We start from the raw sequence: 15,272 nt of genomic DNA, 5'->3' as shown, positions 1-15,272 counted from the left end.
CTGTCACCTCGGCTAATCAGGAGGCTGAGATCTGAGGATCACTGTTTGAAGCCAGCCCCGGCAGGAAGGTCCATGAGACTCTGATCTCCCACAAACCAGCAAAAGGCCGGAACTAGAGATGTGGTTCCAGTGGTAGAGGCAGACAAGTCAGTCAGAGGCACAGGCCATGTGTGTTTTAGGTAAACTTAGGTGCTGCTGGCCCCAGGGAAGTTCGCCACTTAAGCTGTTGGCACCATACTTGTCCCTGCCTGCTCTCCGCGTCTTTGGACAGCTTCTGGCCATGAAGATCTTTCTAGCTTGGCCGTTGTTGCTCAGAAGGCCTGGGATGCACAAGAGTTGCCTCTGAGGATCCCATTAAGTGACCCTGACTTAAGGCCCCAGCAATAGCACAGAAATAAACAAGTGGGAGAGGAAAGAAGAGGAAGGAAGGAAGGGGAGGGAGGGAGGAAAAAGGGAGAGGAATGGAGGGAGGGAAAGAGGAGGAAGGAGGGAGGGGGAAAGGAAAGATGGAGCAAGGAAGGGAGGGAGGGAGAGAGTGAGTGTGGGCTCTTGGCCCAGTGCTCAGTGGTGTGCAGGTGTCCTGGCTCTTCGCTGAGGGCAGATGGCCAGACAGGACTGCAGGCAGTGCCGGGGGGTCAGCATGGGTGCCTCCCGTGTTTCAGGAGGAGATGCGGGCATTCAGGATGCGGGTGCAGCAGGTGGTGGAGGAGAATGAAGGCCTGCACCGGGTGATAAAGAACACGGTGGTCAGTGTGGTGGAACGGCAAGTGTCAGCCCCGAGTGTCCCTTGTCCCCAAGCACACAGGTCCCACGATAAGCTGTACGAAATAATGTAAAAATACAGACATGCATTTTCTTCACATAGCTGAGGTATCTGAAGGGAGAGTAGCTCACACCTGTAATCCCAGCTTACTCAGGAGGCTGAGATCTGAGGATCACAGTTCAAAGCCAGCCTGGCAGGAAGAATCTGTGAGATTCTTATTTCCTATTATCCAGCAAAAAGCTGGAAGTGGAGGTATAACTCAAGTGGTAGAGCACCAGCCTGGAGCAGAAAAGGCTCAGGGACAGTGCCAAGGCCCTGAGTTCAATGACTGACACCAAAAATCAGATCAGGATTGGCCATTTTGACTTGCTTCCTAGGTCCTGTGTACATTGGGTACACCTCCCTTCTCTCCCCATTTGTGTGTAGACGTGTTTAGCGTGGGGAGTCCCATTTCAGACGTCACTGTCTCCCCTCCCTCCCCCCCACATTGCACATACACACGATCTTCAATGTTGGGTTGGTTGCACAGATCTGGAGATTAGCCTACACACTCAGTCCCCAGCGATCTTAGTTCATTTTTACCCATCATCACAGGCAGCAGCTGCAGACACAAGCCGAGCTGGTTTTGGAGGAAAACAAGTTGCTGATAGAGCAACTGATGATCCAGGAGAACAAAGCCCAGGACATCCACCAGGAGCAGCAGCAGGAAGGTGAGCTGGGACCGAGCAAGGATGGCAGACCCTTCCCCCTCCTCCACACACAGACTGGCACGCACCTCATGATTGCCTGCTTTCCTGTGAGCTCTCCACATGGTGTCCACTCATTTCTCAGTGTGGAATCCAGTGGCGTAGGTCCTGTGGTGTGGACCATTCATTTAGCAGAACCTTAGTACCAGGAAAGCAGTTTTTATGTATAAAGCCTTACCTATTCCGAAAGTATATTTTTATTAGCTGATTCCTAGTAATCAGTACTCTTGAGGGGTTTTGGCTGATTGGCTGGTTTTGATTTTTGGAAACAGGTTCTCCTTATGTAGCCCAGATTAGCCTGGAACTCTCTTGATCCTCCTGCTTCAGCCTCTTAAGTGCCTGGATTGCAGGCAAGTCCACAACACTCGGCTAATACATTTTCTTGTCTTTTCTCCTGCCATGTCTTTATCTTTCTCTTGCTTTTCAGTGACTAAGCTGACTAAACAACTCATGCTGCTGGAGATGAAGTCTCAAAGCCAGGAGAAGGAGCTGACAGAACGCAAGGAGCAGCTGGAGGCGTTGCAGGCCACCTGCCAAGAGCTCAAAACAGACCTGGACAGCAAGATTGCCATGGACCTGCATACCTCCATCGTGAACGAATTACAGAGGTAAGGAGGCGGAGTCTCCCGTGAGTGGAAAGGGGTTCCCATGTATGTTTGTAAAGGCAGAGTGGACAGGGGTCGCTCAGTCCTGCCGTGTATATCCAATAGTTTCTAGGTTTCTATCCCTGATGATTTTTTTAACCTACAAGCCAGGTATGTGAGAGTAAGAATAACAGCTATTTCATTTCATTTATTTACTTGCTTATTTATTTTGTGCTGGTCCTGGACTTGAACTCAGGGCCTGGACAGTGTCCCTGAGCTTTTTTTTTTTTACTCAAGACTAATACTCTACCACTTGAGCCACAGCTCCACTTTTGGCTTTTTTGGCAGTTCTTTGGAGATAAGAGTCTCATGGACTTTTCTGCCTAGCCTGGCTTCAAACCACAATCCTCAGAACTCAGCCTCCTGAGTAGCTAGGATGACAGGCAACGGTGCTCAGCTAATTATGCCTGCATGTTTCTTTGTCCTCCAGCCAGCTGCAGAAGGAGGAAGAGAAGGAGCGGGCGGAGCTGGAGGAGCTGATGGAGAAGCTGACAGTCCTGCAGGTGCAGAACAAGAGTCTGTTGTTAGAAAAGAAGAGCTGGGCCTCTAGGAACAAAGCACTTCAGGCCAACCTGGAGCAGGCGCAGAAGAAAAACAGGTTCTCTCCAGATGTGCTTTCTCCTGAGCTCATTCATTTCTCAATACTTAAAGAAAAAAAATCAAGCATGAGGAATCTCCCATTGTATTTCTTTTCTCACTCATTTTTCTGATCGAATGGAAAGATGAGTGGGAACCAAAATATTAATTACAGCCAGGCACTTGTGGCTCATGTCTGTAATCTTTTTTTCTTTCTTTCTTTTTTTTGCCAGTCCTGGGGCTTGAACACAGAGCCTGGGCACTGTCCTTGAGCTTCTTTTGTTCAAGGCTAGCACTCTACCACTTGAGCCACAGCACCATTTCCAGCTTTTTCTGTGTGTGTAGTACTGAGGAATCAAAGCCAGGGCTTCATGCATGCTAGGCAAGTACTCTACCACTAAGCCACATTCCCAGCCCTCATGCCTGTAATCTAAACTCATCAAGAGGCTTGAGGTCTGAGAATCTCAGTTCTAAGCCAGCCTGGGCAGACAAATCTTCAGTTAGCCAGCAAAAATCCTGGAACTGGAAGCATGGCTCAAGTGGTAGAGTTCAGCCATCACTGAAAAAAGCCAAGGGAGATGGTGAGGTCCTGAGTTCCGATCTGTACTTCATATATGGCTGCATGTCACACCATGGGCCTGAGACTCAGGGACCTTTACAAGTTTACCATGTCCCCCAAGTGTACTTTGGACTCCCTTTTTGCACAAATATCTTTCAGAATGTCAGCCAAAAGAATCAATAGAATAATACTAACCTGTCAACTGGCAGGCTTATTGCAAATCCTATTAATTTGTTGGGACTCAATAATTATGAGTCCCAGCAAATTAATTTCCTTCTGTTTACCTTGAAACATAATAGACTTAAGTTGCCGAGCAGAGCAGTTTTTTAAATTTTTTTATGGGTTTGTTTTGTACAACTACAAACAGAGGACCTCATGATGCTAGACGAGATCTCACTCTGAGCTACTAAGCCTCAAAAAGAATATTTGCTTGTGCCATACTGGGGCTTGAACTCAGGACCTCACACACACCTGCTTAGGTTTTCCCGCTCAAGGCTGCCACTGTACTACTTGAGACACACCTTCACTTCCAGCTTTTTGGTGGTTAAGTAAAGATAAGAGTCTCACAGACTTTTCTCCCTAGATCCTCAGATGCTTGCTGTTTTGTAATACCGCACTTCCCTGAGCCCTGCCTGTGCACACTGACCAGTTTGTGTTTCCCCATTTGAAACCATTTAGGAAATACCAGAAGAAAATTGACTCTCTCAAAAAGCATGCAGAAAAAGCCTTGAAGAACGAACTCTGTGCTCATAACTACCTGGCCAACCTCATTACTTTGACAGAGAATCTAGCCCAGGAACGAGATGGCCTCAAACATTTGGTAAGTTTCCTCAATGTGACCTTACATTAACAGCAAAGTAAAATGGAAATAGGATTTTTTGTTTTGTTTTGTGCCAGTCTTAATGCTTGAACTCAGAGCCTGGATGCTTTCCTTGAGCTTTTTGGTGGCTCATTGGACATGAGTTCCTGCCCAGGCTGGCTTTGAACCTGATCCTCATATCTCAGCCTTCTGAGCAGCTAAAATAAGAGGTGTGTGCCAATAGCACCCAGCTGTACATGTGATTTTTAAGAGTTTTTTGTTTGGTTATCTTTTGTTTTGAATCAGGGTCTCATTACATATAACCTAGACTGGCCTTAATCTCTTGATCTTCCTGCCTCAACTTCCCAAGTTATGGAATTATAGGTATGTGCCACATCCCTCTGCAATGTTACCTCTAGATTATTCCATCTGCCTGTCATTTTTATCATCTAACTATCTATCTATGTTAGAATTTCAGCCACATGTTTCCAATTCTCTCTCCCTCTGTCTATTTTTGTGGGAGAAAGATGTAATTAGGATCCAACACTTGTTAGGCCAGTGCTTTACTACTTGAACAAGGCCTTCAGCCACAAAATATCCAAAATCTGATCTTTTACTAAATAAGCAAAGATGATTATTATTTATTTATTTAAATTTTGAACCTTGAATTTATCATCCTTTTTCCTCAGCTTCTCCAGTGTTGGAATTGTAATTATAAACATTCACCACCACATCAGTCTCAGCCAAACGTGTGTGTGTGTGTGTGTGTGTGTGTGTGTGTGTGTGTGTGTGTGTGTGTGTGTGTTGAGACTTGAATTCAAGGCCTCGGTCTCAGCCAAACATCATTTGTGTGTGTGTGTGTGTGTGTGTGTGTGTGTGTGTGTGTGTGTGTGTGTGTGTGTGTTGAGACTTGAATTCAAGGCCTCACACTCTCGCTTTGCTTTTTCTACTGAAAGCCAGTGCTCTTCCACTTGAGCTACACCTCCACTTCTGGCTTTTTAGTGGTTAGTTTGAGATGAGATTTTTGGGTTTGTAAACCCAGGCCGCCTTCGAATCCTGATCCTCAGATCTCAGCCTCCTGAATAGCTAGCATTACAGACATGAGCCACAAATGCCCAGCTCAAAACATTTTTTTTTTGTCAGTTGTGGGGCTTGAACTCTGGGCTTGGGCACTGTCCCTGCACTCTTCAGCTCAAGGCGAGCGCTCTACCCCTTGAGCTACAGCGACACTTCCAGTTTTCTAGTGGTTTATTGGAGATAAGAGTCTCATGGACTTTCCTGCCCAGGCTGGCTTTGAACCTTGATCCTCAGATCTCAGCCTCCTGAGTAGCTAGGATTACAGGCATGAGCGCCTGGCTTCATAACAGTTTTTAAAAAGACAAACAACCCACACTTTACAATAAGGTCAGAGATTATTTTAGGAGGTAAACTGAGGGATCTAAGTAGAAATAGTAGCCCTTGTGGCTGGGAAGGTGACTCAGTGGTAGAGCTCTTGCCTTGCATGCATGAGGCTCTGGGTTCGATTCCTAAGCACCACATAAGCAAAAAAAAAAAAGCTGGAAGTGGCGCTGTGGCTCAAGTGGTAGAGTGCTAGCCTTGAGCTGAAGAGCTGAGGGACAGCGCCCAGGCCCAGAGTTCAGGCCCCACAACCGGACCAAAAAAAAAAAAAAAAAAGAAATAGTGGCCCTTATATGTTTATAATCCCAAAGACATAGCACTATGTCACCTCCATAATGCTGTCTAATCTTTTCCTTATTTGAAGATGAAACAGAATTGAAGCCTGGTATCTGTGGCTCATACCTGTCATTGTAGCTACTCAGGAGACTGAAATCTGAGTATCTCTATTTGAAGCTAGCCAGGCAGGAAAGTCTGACTCATCTCCAAAAAGCCAGAAGTGGAGCTGTGACTCAAGTGGTAGAGTACCAGGCTTGAATAAAAAAGTGAGAACATACAAGGTCCTGAGTTCAAACGCCCCAGTATTGGAACCTCATGCATATAATAGAACCCTGTGTATGTGTATGTGTACACACACACACACACACACCATAGACCACTGAAGTAGAATTTAACCTGCGAGCATAGAGGAAAGCTGCATAGGGACATTATTATTCCCATAGAGAGATATTAAGTCAATTATTGATATCCTAGATGATGGAGCCCAGCCAGCAGGAGCAGTGAGCAGGCACGATCAGGGCCTTTCCACATTGATTGCGAGCGATCATACAGCGACAGAAGACAGACACTGTGTTGAGAAAGATCTGGTAGGATTTACCCCAGACAGTTAAAGAATGTGTCCTCTCCACGGAGGGGACATTGATTCAGGTGATGTGTCCAGGTCTCCTCCGCGTCTTCCTTTCTCTACATGAAGCACGCACCTAATTCTCCCAAGCCTCCAGTGAGCTCAGGCCGGCTCAGTCAGAGGTCAGAGGTCATGTGTTAATGAATGTCACATGCAAAGGAAGCAGTGGACCTTTTGAGCAAGAGAGAAAACAAGGAGCCTGAAGATCTGTGTCCTTTCTCCAGAGCTGGGGGGCTGTGGGGAGGGTGGTCAGGTTGTGAAGGTGCTGTTCTATTTCTTAGAGAGATGTTAAAGTCTTCTGGAACAACATGGACATAAGATGCAGGATGTTCCTGGGGGGGAAAAGTTCACCTTTATTTTTAATAAAAGAAATTGTTAATTCAACTTATATTGAGGCCCTCCTGTACTTAATTTTTGAAACCTTGTTTCATGATCACAACAGCAGCTGGCAGTTTTGTGGCAGACCTGCCTATACGTACCTAAGTTCTAAGATTGCTAAGTTCTTCCTGATTCTTCGAGAAAGAAATTTGAGCCAGGTTCTGGGGGGTTCACCCCTGTAAATCCTATCTACTGAGGAGGCTGAGATATGAGGATAGCAGTTCAGGAAAGTCAGACGCTTATCTCCAATTAACCAGCAAAAATGTGAGAAATGGAACTGTGTTTCAAGTGGTAGAGTGCTAGCATTGAGCAAAGGAAGCTCAGCGACAGAGCCCAGGCCCTGAGTTCAGGGCCCAGGACTGGCAAGAAAATAAAAATGTGTTGTCTGAGGCTGGGGGCATGCCTGCTTGGCCAGCAGGAGATGATGAGTTCAAATTTCAGTAGTGCCAAGGAAAACGGTAAACTGTCTTTTCTGCTCCTGTCTTTTTCTTTGTGTGTGCCAGTTGTGGGACATGAACAGTTGTGGGCGCTGTCTCTTACTTTTTCACACAAGGCTGGTGTTGTACCACTTGTGCCGCATCTCCATTTCTAGCTTTTTGCTGGTTCATGGGAGATTTATTTCCCAGACTTTTCTACCAGAGCAGGATTTGAACCATGATCTTCATATCTCAGCTTCCTGAGTAGCTGGGATTACAGGTGTGCATCACCAGTGCCAGGCATATATTATTTATTTATTTATTTATACATTCATTCATTCATTTATTGCCAGTTCTGGGGCTTGAAGTCAGGGCCTGGGCACTGTCCCTGAGCTTCTTTTGTTAAAGGATAGCCTTCTAACACTTGAGCCATAGCACTACTTCTGATATTTTCTGCTTATATGGTACTGAGGAATTGAACCCAGGGCTTCCTGCATGCTAGGCAAGCACTCTAACACTGAGCCATATTCCCAGCCCTATTATTATTTTCTTTCTTTCTTTTTTTGCCAAGTCCATGCGCCTCCAGAGGCTACCAGGGAGGGAATTCTCACTGTTAACTTTTGTCTCTAATTTTAGCAATGGCAATGGTTAATAGCGCCTGTGGTCCATGCCAACTGGACCACAGCATAAATTCTCTCCACTTCCATTGATGCCCTGTTGGATAAACCAACGTGTCTGCTCCAGTCTGGAGAAGAGCTTTGTGTACGGTGTTACCATCCTTTATTCTGTCAGAATGGATCACAGTGGTCAAGTTACACACAGACTTTCACTTGAGCACTGATTTCCTTGGCTGCAATGGAAGCAATTGCATAAGCTACAAGGAAAGAAAAGGTTCTGGCAGCTCTTCCTACCCTCAGCCTGTCTTTGGGGGCTGATGCATTCATGGCCCGCCCTCCCCCAGGGGATGACAGAAGTTAGCTGAGTGTGGGGGGTGGGGCGGGGCGGGGCGGGGCGGGGAGGAATGTGGAGGGGAAATAGGATGAGGCCCGGTGAACAATCCACAAAAGAAATTTTTGTTGTTGGTCATGGGGCTTGAACTCAAGGCCTGGGCACTGTCCCTGAGCACTTTTTGCTCAAGGCTAGCACTCTACCACTTTTTTTTTTTTTGTCAGTCGTGGAGCTTGAACTCGGCTTGGGAGCTGTCCTTGCGTTCTTCAGCTCAAGGTGAGTGCTCTATTGCTTGAGCCACAGTGCCACTTCCGGTTTTCTGGTGGTTTATTGGAGATAAGAGTCTCACAGAGTTTCCTGCCCGGGCTGGCTTTGAACCGAGATCCTCAGATCTCAGCCTCCAGAGTAGCTAGGATTACAGGTGTGAGTCACAGGTGCTGGCTTAGCACTCTACTAATAGTGCTAGGATTACAGGTATGAGTCACCAGTGTCCAGCAGAATTTTTTTTAATGTATGCTTATGGGACCTTGAACCCAAAGCATTAGATTTCCTAGGCAAACTCTCTGCCACTTAAGATACATTCCCCAGCTGGGCACTGGTGGCTCATGCCTGTCATCCTAGCTACTCAGGAGGCTGAGAATTGTGGTTCAAAGGCAGCCCAGGCAGGAAAGTCCGTGAGACGCTTATCTCCAATTAACCACCAGAAAACTGGAAATGGTGCTGTGGCTTAAGTGGTAGGGCGCTAGCCTTGAGCAGATGAGCTTAGAGACAGCGCCCAGGCCCAGAGTTCAAGCCCCATGACTAACAAAAAAAAATTCCCCAGCCCAAGAATTAAAAAAAAAAATCATTTTCTATAAGTGGACAGCTCATTGATTTTGATTTCTACCATTCTTCTTAAGGCTAAATGTCTAGAAAGCGAGAAACATGGAACTTTGAACACAATTGTGAAGAGCAATATCCGCTTGGGGAAGTTGGAGGAGAAAGTCAAAGTAAGTGCCCTGGTCACCTGGGAGATCCACCTGCCCATAGGAAAAGGGGCTTTTCACATGGGCTGTTGTGACTGGGCATGGTGGTGCACGCCTGTAATCCCAGTGACATGGGAGGCTTGAGGATGGGAGGATGGGAGTGGAGGCCTGTCCGTAGGAAAACTTACCAGACCATTCCTGCACTTGTAACTAGGTATGGTCACACATACTTGTCATTCCAGATACAGTGGGAAGCAAAATTAAAATTAAAAAAAAAATACAGCCCCGCCCTGCTTCTACAAGGAGGAGGTAATTCCTAACTCAGAGTAACCACTGCAGAAAAGAGATGGAGGTGCTGTGGGAAGGAGGAAAGAAGGAGGGACGGAGAAACATTTAGCACCCCCCCCCCCAAAAAAAAAGCAATGGCAGATTTTACTGATAGAAATAGCTCTTCCTACTCAGGAGGCTGAGATTGGAGGATCTCAGTTTAGAGCCAACCTAGCCAGCCTCAGTTTAAAGACAAAACAGTGAGACTTTATTGTGTGTGCTGGTCCTGAGGCATGAACTCAGGACATGAGCACTGTCCCTGAGCTTTATCATTGAAGGCTAATGCTCTATCACTTGAGCCACCAGTCCATTAATGGCCTTTTTTTTTTTTTTTTTGGTGGTTAGTTGGAGATGAGTCTTATAGATTTTTCCTGCCCAGGCTGGCTTTGAACTTTAGTCCTCATATCTCAGCCTTCTGAGTAGCTAAGATTACAGGCATGTGCCACTGGTGCCTGCCCAGTGGGACTCTTATCTCCAATGGGCCAACAAAAGGCCAGAAGTAGAACTATAGCTCAAGTGGTAGACCACCAGCCAGCCAAGGAAGAAGTTGAGGTCCAGAGTTCAATCCCCAATATCTGCACCAAAAAAAAAAGACTTATCAATGCATTAAAAAGCTGTTTTTCTTTCACACAATAAAATACCATACAATTGTTTTTAAGAAAAAGAAAAGACTGGACATGGTGGCTTATTCCTATAATCCTAGCCTGGGAAAAGTTAGCAAAAATCTTCTCTTAAAAACAAAATACAGCCGGGCGCCAGTGGCTTGTACCTGTAATCCTAGCTATTCAGGAGTCTGAGATTTGAGGCTCATGGTTCAAAGCTATGGACAAGAACATCTGTGGAACTCTTAACTCTAATTAACCACCAGAAAACCAGAAGTGGCTCTGTGGCTCAAGTGGTAGAGCACTAGCCTTGAGCTGAAGAGCTCAGGGACAACGCCCAGACCCAGAGTTCAAGCCCCACGACTGACAAAAATAAACCCCCAAATACAGGGAAGTGATCTTGTGGCTCAAGTTGTAGAACACTAGCTCTGAGCACAAGGAGGTACCCGGAACAGCACCAAGACCCTGAGTTCAAGCCCCTCAACCAACAAAACAAAAGAAAAAAAAAAATGAAAAACTTAATACAGGGGCTGGGATATAGTTCAGTGACAAAGCTACTTTGCCTAGCAAGTGCAGCATCCTGGTTTGGATCCCTAGTAGTAAAAAAACAAAAGACAAAACAAATGCTGTTAAAAACAAAAACAAAATACAGGCCTGGTGCCGGTGGATCACGCCTGTCATCCTAGCTACTCAGGAGGCTGAGAGGATCACAGTTCAAAACCAGTCTGCTGCTGTCTGCAACCTGGGACAGCACAAGGATACCAGAGCCAAAGAAAGCACAAAGAGAGAGTTAAGCAAGCGGGGACCTGGGGGGTGGGGCTGAGGTCATGGCTCACTGCCTTTTGAACCCCGAGCTCCCTCAAGCAAGCCTACTTACCTAGTCCAGTCCAGGGAAGATAACAGAGCAAGGCAGCAGTCTGTCCCGTGGCTGCAGCTGTTGACATGAGGCACTCGGTGTTTACTGTCATAACTGCCTCCCTCATTGAAATGCAGAGCTGTAACTTACACACCTGTCTACACCATTGTCTCAAGCATCACGGGGTCCAGTCAGCTGCGACTTAAATGCCATAGGCTCAGTTCATGGTAATGTAGACATGTATCTTTTGTGTGTGTGTGTGTCGGTTGTGGGGCTTGAACTCTGGACGCTGTCCCTCAGCTCTTCTGGCCAGCACCCTACCACTTGAGCCACAGCACCACTTCTGGCTTTTTTCTGCTTATGTGGTGCTGAGGAATTGAACCCAGGGCCTCCATGCATGCAAGGCAAGCACTCTACCACTAAGCCACATTGCTAGCCCTAGACATGTATCTTACCTTGTCTGTTTCCACCTTTCCAGGGTCCAGTTCTCAGCCTGCTGCGTGCTGATCAGGCTCCGTTCCAACCTCTTAACCCATTCTGTTCTTACACTTGGCAGGACAGTCTGCAACACTCTTATCTCCAAGGAACCGCCTGAAAACCAGAAGTGGTACTGTGGCTTCAAGTGGTAGAGGGCTAGCTTTGAGCTGAAGAGCTCAGCGCAGCACCCAGGCCCTGAGTTCAAATCCCATGACCACCATTGGGAAAAAAATACAACTTGCTCAGGTTTTTGGAGGCCTTGGGTTCAGTTCCTAACACTGCAAAATAGAGTGGTTTTACCTGGGGAAAAATACATATGTGATATATATATATATATATATATATATATATATATATATTTGTGATAAACACACACATGTGTACGCATGTACATAGGCATATATACACACAAACATGCATGCACACACATACAGGTAGACAGGGCCTTGCACTTGCTAGACATGTGCTCTGCCACTTGAGCCACGCTTCCTGACTTTGTTCGTCACTGGAGATGAAGTTGACTCTCTGGCTTCAAACCACAGTCCTCCATATCTCAGCCTCCTGAGTAGTCAGGATGACAGGCATGAGCCCCCAGCACCGGGCTCCTAAGATCCAAATTTGCCCTCCCTGTGCCAGTCTTAATGATGTGAGGCCCTGCCAGGCCAGGGGCAAGCAGGAACATGGCAGAGGCTGCACACCCTGCTCACAGAGCCCCCCTTCCTCCCCAGGGCTACAAGAAGCAGGCAGCCCTGCGGCTGGAGGACATCAGCCACCTGCTGACCCAGCAGGAGGAGGACTTCGCAGGCAAGGCAGCCCGGTACCAGCAGGAGCTGGGATATCTGCAGCAGATGTTACAGGACAAGCAAGAGGTGCTGGACCAGGCGCTGCAGCAGAAGAGGTGGGTCACAGCACAGGATCCACACCACGCCCAGGGTGTCTTCCCACTTTCTCCTCTTCTAATTCAGACTGCCTGGCTTTGATTGGTTCTAAAACAAAAAAAGCATCAGTGATTCACGTGTCTAAACTCCTTTTGGTGGTCTTCCCTGGGCCTTCAGTCCTCCCTTTAAGAAGTATTCCCATGAAACCTAATCAAGGGGCTGGCTACTGGTGCTCCCAGGCTACTCAGGAGACTGAGATTTACAGTTCAAAGTGTAGAATCTTGTCTGTCCAAGTGGTTGTTTGACATATGCACTACTAGTGTGTGTGTGTGTGTGTGTGTGTGTGTGTGTGTGTGTGTGTGTGTGTGTGTGTGTGTGTGTGTGTGTGTGTGTGTGTGTGTGTGTGTGTGTGTGTGTGTGTGTGTGTGTGTGTGTGTGTGTGTGTGTGTGTGTGTGCCGAGGCACATCAAACCCAGGGCTTTTGAACTCAGGGCCTGGGCTCTGTCCCTGAGCATCTTTTGCTCAAGGATAGAGCTCTACCACTTGAGCCACAGCTCTACTTTAAGCCTTTTGAATAGTTTAGTAGAGATAAGTGTTTCACAAACTTTCCTGCCCAGGCTGATTTTGAACCATGATCCTCAGATCTCAACCTCCTGAGTAGCTGGGATGACAGGCATGAGCCACCAGCAGCCCACAACAAGAGCTATTTTTAGATAAACCAAATGCCTTTAGGAGAGTTGTTTTTCCCAGGGCTGGCAGTGTGTCTCAAGTGGTGGAATGCCAGCTGAGTAGGAATTGTTTTTCTGACAAGTTCCTACTTTGGCCAGATATCCTGGTTCTGGTTGTATAAGCTTTTAACCCATTTCAAAGGGGCCAGTCACACAAGATTGAACCAATCAGAATAAAGGGCAGTACTGCCTTCTAGAGGTAAAACCTGGGCAGACTGCCCATCCAACGCACGTGCTTGTTTTCTTGTCAGTAGCATGTCCTTCTGCAGATGTAAGCTTGGCCTTTTGAGTTAGAGTCCTTATTCCTATATGACACCTCAGTATCCTGAGACCTTTCCAGCTGCCTCGGGCCCAGGCAGACCAATCCAAGAGACGCTTACCTCCAGCTAGCCAGCAAAAAGCCAGAAGTGGAGCTCTGGGCCACTTGAGCCCTCTTGCCCACAGCCCTTTCTGGCTATGAGTTGTTTTTCAGGTAGAGTCTCACAGCGGCCAGCTTCAGACCCCACCCCTCCCCACTGTGCCTCCCCAGTAGCTAGGATGATAGGTCCACACTGAGCTGTATGTGGAGCTGGGGTTCTCACCTTTTTGGCACAGGCAGACCTCAGACCACAATCCTCCCAACCTCCACCTCCTGGGGTTGCCAGGGTTATGGGTGTGAGCCACCGCACCCTGTCCATATTTCTCATAAATGCTGCTAATTTTAACTTGCCCTTGATTTTGTGTTTTATCTTATTCAAGGGACATGGAAGGCGAACTTGAAATCGTGTGGGAATCCACGTTCAAAGAAAACCGCAGGATTCGTGAACTCCTCCAGGAAAGGGCAGGTGTGCGGGCCTCCCCGGGAGCTGGCCGGGGCCCCCGCCTGGCCCCAGGGCTGCTGGACTGCTCCAGTCCCAGCTACTGTGATGTGCAGCTTCCTGTCCCTGCCACCCACCACAGCATGTGGGAGCCCGTGGGCTAGCCCAAGACCAGAGCACAATCAGAAGCCACCGAGAGCTGCAGGCCAGTAGAAATAAACTATCTCAGACAAGGAATTGTTCTTTTTGTGTGTGTGCCTATCGTGGAGTTGAACTCAGGGCCTGGGCTCTGTCCCTTAGCGTGTTCTCCTCAAAGCTGACGCTCTTACCACTCAAACTACTACTCCTGTTTTTTTTTGTTTTGTTTTGTTTTGTTTTGTTTTTACTGGTTCATTGGAGATAAGAGTTTCATGGACTCTATTGCCCCAGCTGGCTTTAAATCGTGATCCTCCTATCTCAGCCTCCTGAGTAGCTAGGATTACGGGAGTGAGCCACCAGCTGCCCTTGAAGGTTTTGTTTGTTTTTGTGTGGGTGGCTGTTCTGGGATTTGAACTCAGAGCCTGGGCACTGTCCCTTAGAATTTTCCCTGAAGACTGGTTACTCTACCACTTGAGACCAAGGATTCAGTTTTTTGTTTTTTTTTTAGGGATCCAGTTTTTGATGTTTCATTGGAGACAAGAATATTACAGACTTTCCTGCCCCGGCTAGCTTTGAACTGCAGTCCTTAGATCTCAGCCTCCTGAATATCTAGGATTACAGATGTGAGCCACTGATCCCAGCCATTTGTGAGTTTTTGAAATAGGGTCAATGCCAGGCTGCCCTTGACCTTGCAACCCTTCTGCCTTAGTTGCCTGAGATGAAGGATTATGGCAAACTCCAGGACAGCCAGGCTGTCTGCATCAAGAAAGCTGCCTGCCCTGCAGTGCTGTGTCCCTTCACCCACCCCCTGTGGAGATGCCTTGCTGGCCCCTGCCTTCACAATTCGGGCTCCCTTTGGGCCTCAGTTTCCCCGTGGGACATGTGATCATGGAGCAGATGACAACTTTGATGTCCCTCTCCGTTCTGTAGTCCAGTGAACTTGGTCCTGGAGTTTTATTGTTTATTTCTAGATTTTGTTGGTTCTGGGGCTTGAATTCAGAACCTGGGCATTGTCCTTGAGCTTTGTTGCTCAAGGCTAGTGCTCTACCACTCGAGCCACAGTACCACTCTTGACTTTTTTGGTGTTAATCAGCGATAAGAATTTCAGGGATTTTCCTGCTTGAGTTGGCTTCAAACTGTGATCCTCAGATCTCAGACTCCTAGTAGTGGGGATGATAGATCTGAACCACCAGCACTGGACTGGGTCCTTGATCTTTAAAAGACCCCATGAGTGAACAAGGCTGCAGGTGCTGATGCGTGGGGCATGCCTGGGCCTGGGTACTTCAGTGCCGCTCCTGCATTTTGGTTTGTTTGTTTGTTTTTTGGGTCCGGTCATGGGGCCTGAACTCTGGACGTGGGCGCTGTCTCTCAGCTCT

General features: G+C 47.4%; 1 protein-coding gene across 2 annotated transcripts in view; it reads left to right on the top strand.

The window, feature by feature from the left end:
• The window catches only part of Cep89 (centrosomal protein 89), a 28,507-nt gene extending 14,512 nt beyond the window's left edge, over positions 1 to 13,995 (top strand). Inside the window, exons 12-19 of one of the 2 annotated variants that reach the window (XM_069998557.1) lie at positions 663 to 767; positions 1,362 to 1,473; positions 1,937 to 2,117; positions 2,584 to 2,751; positions 3,967 to 4,108; positions 9,028 to 9,117; positions 12,084 to 12,253; positions 13,700 to 13,995. In XM_069998557.1, coding sequence (XP_069854658.1) covers positions 663 to 767; positions 1,362 to 1,473; positions 1,937 to 2,117; positions 2,584 to 2,751; positions 3,967 to 4,108; positions 9,028 to 9,117; positions 12,084 to 12,253; positions 13,700 to 13,922 — 1,191 coding nt within the window. In that variant the 3' untranslated portion in view covers positions 13,923 to 13,995. Of the gene's footprint in view, positions 1 to 662; positions 768 to 1,361; positions 1,474 to 1,936; positions 2,118 to 2,583; positions 2,752 to 3,966; positions 4,109 to 6,235; positions 6,775 to 9,027; positions 9,118 to 12,083; positions 12,254 to 13,699 lie in introns of those variants that run through there. The other variant, XM_069998558.1, reaches the window with a different exon arrangement.
• The last annotated feature ends 1,277 nt before the right edge of the window (positions 13,996 to 15,272 follow it).

This window comes from Dipodomys merriami, unplaced genomic scaffold (genome assembly GCF_024711535.1).
Source record: "Dipodomys merriami isolate MVZ:Mamm:240054 unplaced genomic scaffold, mDipMer1.0.p SCAF_52, whole genome shotgun sequence".
In the NCBI taxonomy this organism is placed as follows: domain Eukaryota; kingdom Metazoa; phylum Chordata; class Mammalia; order Rodentia; family Heteromyidae; genus Dipodomys; species Dipodomys merriami.
The sequence above is the reverse complement of the archived record's forward strand: the minus strand, read 5'-3'. Positions and strand labels throughout refer to the sequence as shown.